The sequence below is a fragment of the Mesitornis unicolor genome, unplaced genomic scaffold (assembly GCF_000695765.1).
Source record: "Mesitornis unicolor isolate BGI_N332 unplaced genomic scaffold, ASM69576v1 Scaffold53448, whole genome shotgun sequence".
Classification (NCBI taxonomy): Eukaryota; Metazoa; Chordata; class Aves; order Mesitornithiformes; family Mesitornithidae; genus Mesitornis; species Mesitornis unicolor.
Window position 1 is genome coordinate 2572 of NW_010203553.1, and position 3040 is coordinate 5611.

The 3040-nt window shown below is 41.4% G+C and overlaps 1 protein-coding gene across 1 annotated transcript; it reads right to left on the reverse strand.

The window, feature by feature from the left end:
• Positions 1–311: 311 nt before the first annotated feature.
• Positions 312–2896, reverse strand: LOC104545551 (oxysterol-binding protein-related protein 2-like). Its single transcript, XM_010190730.1, has 3 exons — positions 2786–2896; positions 2060–2150; positions 312–865 (listed from the first exon to the last, which is right to left on the reverse strand). Exons 1-3 carry the CDS (start codon positions 2856–2858, stop codon positions 763–765), a joined length of 267 nt encoding a protein of 88 aa, XP_010189032.1. The 5' UTR covers positions 2859–2896; the 3' UTR covers positions 312–762.
• Between the last annotated feature and the right edge of the window lie 144 nt (positions 2897–3040).

Consider the following 3040-nt stretch of genomic DNA (forward strand, 5'->3'; position numbering starts at 1 on the left):
TGAAGCTTCTCGTATTTGAAGAATGGCATTTGACTCCAGAAAAAGCACACTTGTCATGCGCCCTTCCCTTCTCCTAACACGTCATTTTGTCACAGGTACACAGTTTAGCGCTCACAGTGTCCAAAAGTTGTGAAGGCTCTGTAACACACAGCTACAGCTCGAGAAGCTCAGGTTGGTTTTGCGTTTCCCCGAGTCTCTGAATTATTGAATCGTACCAAGAGAGGGGGGCCGGGAACTCCGGTCCCCACGTAGTGCTACATACCGTATGGAAGTTCACATGCATCTCTCCACGGGGAGCATTGACAGGACTAGATTCGATCCTGTTGGTACCATATTAGCTTTGCATCCCTGCTCCGAGTTCCAAAAACTTCAGGTGTTTCGCTATTGTACTAAGTAACAAGGATATTACCTCTATTTTAATTAAGTTACGTAGTTTTCAAGGATGTTATGTGCTCTACCGGATACAGCGTATCTTCCTGACAAAGAAACTAAGGGAAAAAATGAAGAACCAAAGGTCCCTTTGAAAATTAGTGAGAACACGATGATTTCAGGTGCAGCTTTACGGAAAGAATGCGACAGCATTTAAATATTTGGCAATCCAACGTTAGTGATAATTAAATCCTTGATTGTTGACCGATAGAATTTTTGTTAAAATTTACTTAGAAAAGCTGGTTTTTGCTATCAACAAAACCAGAGTAACTGGCTTGGAATGAAATCTAGTAACTAGATGTCCAGATGAGATGAGCAATTGGTTCTGTATTTTCAGTATATGTCTGGACAGTCTGAGAAATTTCTATCAAAATAGCCACCTGAGTACAGCCAGTCTGAAGTCCCAGTGTAAGGGTTAGTGCCTTGATGAAACCATCTGTAAGAAAAAGGAAAGAAACGAGAAAGGAAAAAAGCAAACAGAGTGAACAGTTATTGATATGGGGAAAAATACTTGCTTCTTTCACAAACCGTTGTGAACACATTCTGGTGTTTCGTACCAGAAAAATATTATCAGGAAATATACTGAACATGAAAAACAAGGCATTAAACCGCATACAATTATCACCACCTCATAAAGCACCTTCTTTTAATTTATTATATTTTTTCCACATAAAGTCAAGGAGTATGAAATGGATTTTAAACTGCTGTCCTATTCCAGACAAAACCAACACTGATACTCTAGTTTATATATTGATTATCTATATTCATTTTTGCTTTAAAAGAATGCCAAATCAGTTGCACAATCCTTTTTGGTAAACCTGTCCAGAGAGCAAACAGCTTTGCTCTGTGGAGCCAGACTTTGCACAGAACATGAACAGATGCTCCCTCTTTAGCCACATGGACTGAAAATCTCTTCCAGAGAATGTTGAATTGTTTTCAAAGGCATTCACTGGAATCAGACTGTAGCTGCTCCTCCAGACTTTGGGAAAAGAGCCCTTTCTCTTCTGGATTTCATTAAAATTTAGGAGCATCCAAGGTTCTTCCATGGAGGAAGCACCTGCAGCACCTGGCTGTGAGCACGCTCTTGACTGCGTGGCATTGGCATCTGCGAGCAGCAGCCAGGGGAGCCGGAGCCAAACCACACATCACTGCATGGTGCATTCTGTGACTGAGAAGTCATCTGAATGTGCCATCATCATCAAAGCAATTTCTGAAGTAACCAAGCCAAGAAGTCCTAAGAGTGTGAAAATAAAAGGCCCTGGAGGGCCACAACGTCTCACTCAACTGCCACAAGCTGGGCAGGAATTAAAGGAGAGATGAGATGTAACATTTTACTCATTGTAACAAAAATAGAACCTCTGCAGGCTTTAAAAAAAAACAAAACCAAAACTATCCAGCATTACCACAATAGTTACTTATGACAGGTTTGAGCATTTATTATTAGATCATTTATCCAGGACAAAGTTATCAGCAGTTTTGGCTTCCAGCTACGTTATTTAATTGTCGACCCAGCAAATGCTTTTTTAAGTGACGCTACAAATTGTGTCATCATGTGGGAAATCAAACTCACGCTGTCTTGAATAAAACCATTCCAAGCATTAAACAGATGCCCAACTTCCTTCCCCCTTACCGTGTGTGCCACTCCACTTCATCTTTTGCACGCTCCTTGCGAGCAGCTCTTTGTTTCTCTTCTAGTCTCTCTTTTTCTTTGCTAGCCACATCTAACGAGCATTGAGAGAAATCGGTTACTTAGCAAAACAGAAACAGAGAAGACTGCAGAGAAATGAAACGCAGTTCATTTAAAGCAAGAGAAAGCATTTGCTGCACACAATCTCACTGAACAACAAAAACAAAACCAAACCTGAAACTCATTTCAGGAAAAGGTGCTACTACAAACACAGTCAAAACTGACATTCTGGTGGTTTATCTATCAGAAACTGCACCAAGACAGCAGAAAAGAACTCAAGATTTGGCATCTCACAGTGATTTTTTTTCATTTTGTCCATGTGTTTTTCTGAGAACTGCCAGAGGAACAGAGCACGTCTGCTCACCACGTGTCCTTCCCGACAAACTCCAGAGCAGGAGAGCATGTCTGTTAACAAAGGTGCAAATGCACCATAACACAAGGTTGCAGCCCTAGGATCCACCTTGGACACATTTCCTCTTCCAGACTTTTCTGGGAGAAAACAAACATCCTACATTGTTCAAAAGCACGTTCATTAACGCAGGATGAAAGAGTTAAGGCTGCTCTGGGAATGAGGAACTGCAGGCAGTGCTCCTGCATCAACCGACCTCCCTCTACTCATCCCTCACAAAACTTCCTAACATGACAACATTTCCTTCAGCAAACACATACCCATGTTTCCGTTTTCCATATTCCTGATATCCGGACGTAGCCGACAGTCGGTGGGAGCTAATATTGCTTCCATGCCCTTCTCCAGTTCATTGAGACTCACAGCAAAGCTGGTGAAATTGTACATCTTAAAAGCAAATTAAAGATAACACACAAGTTATTTTGGTAAAGTAGCACTGGGTTCCTGATACCGAATGGACGCAACACGATTTCCAAAATAAATTACTGAGTCACAGAATCGCTCAGTTGGAAAAGCCC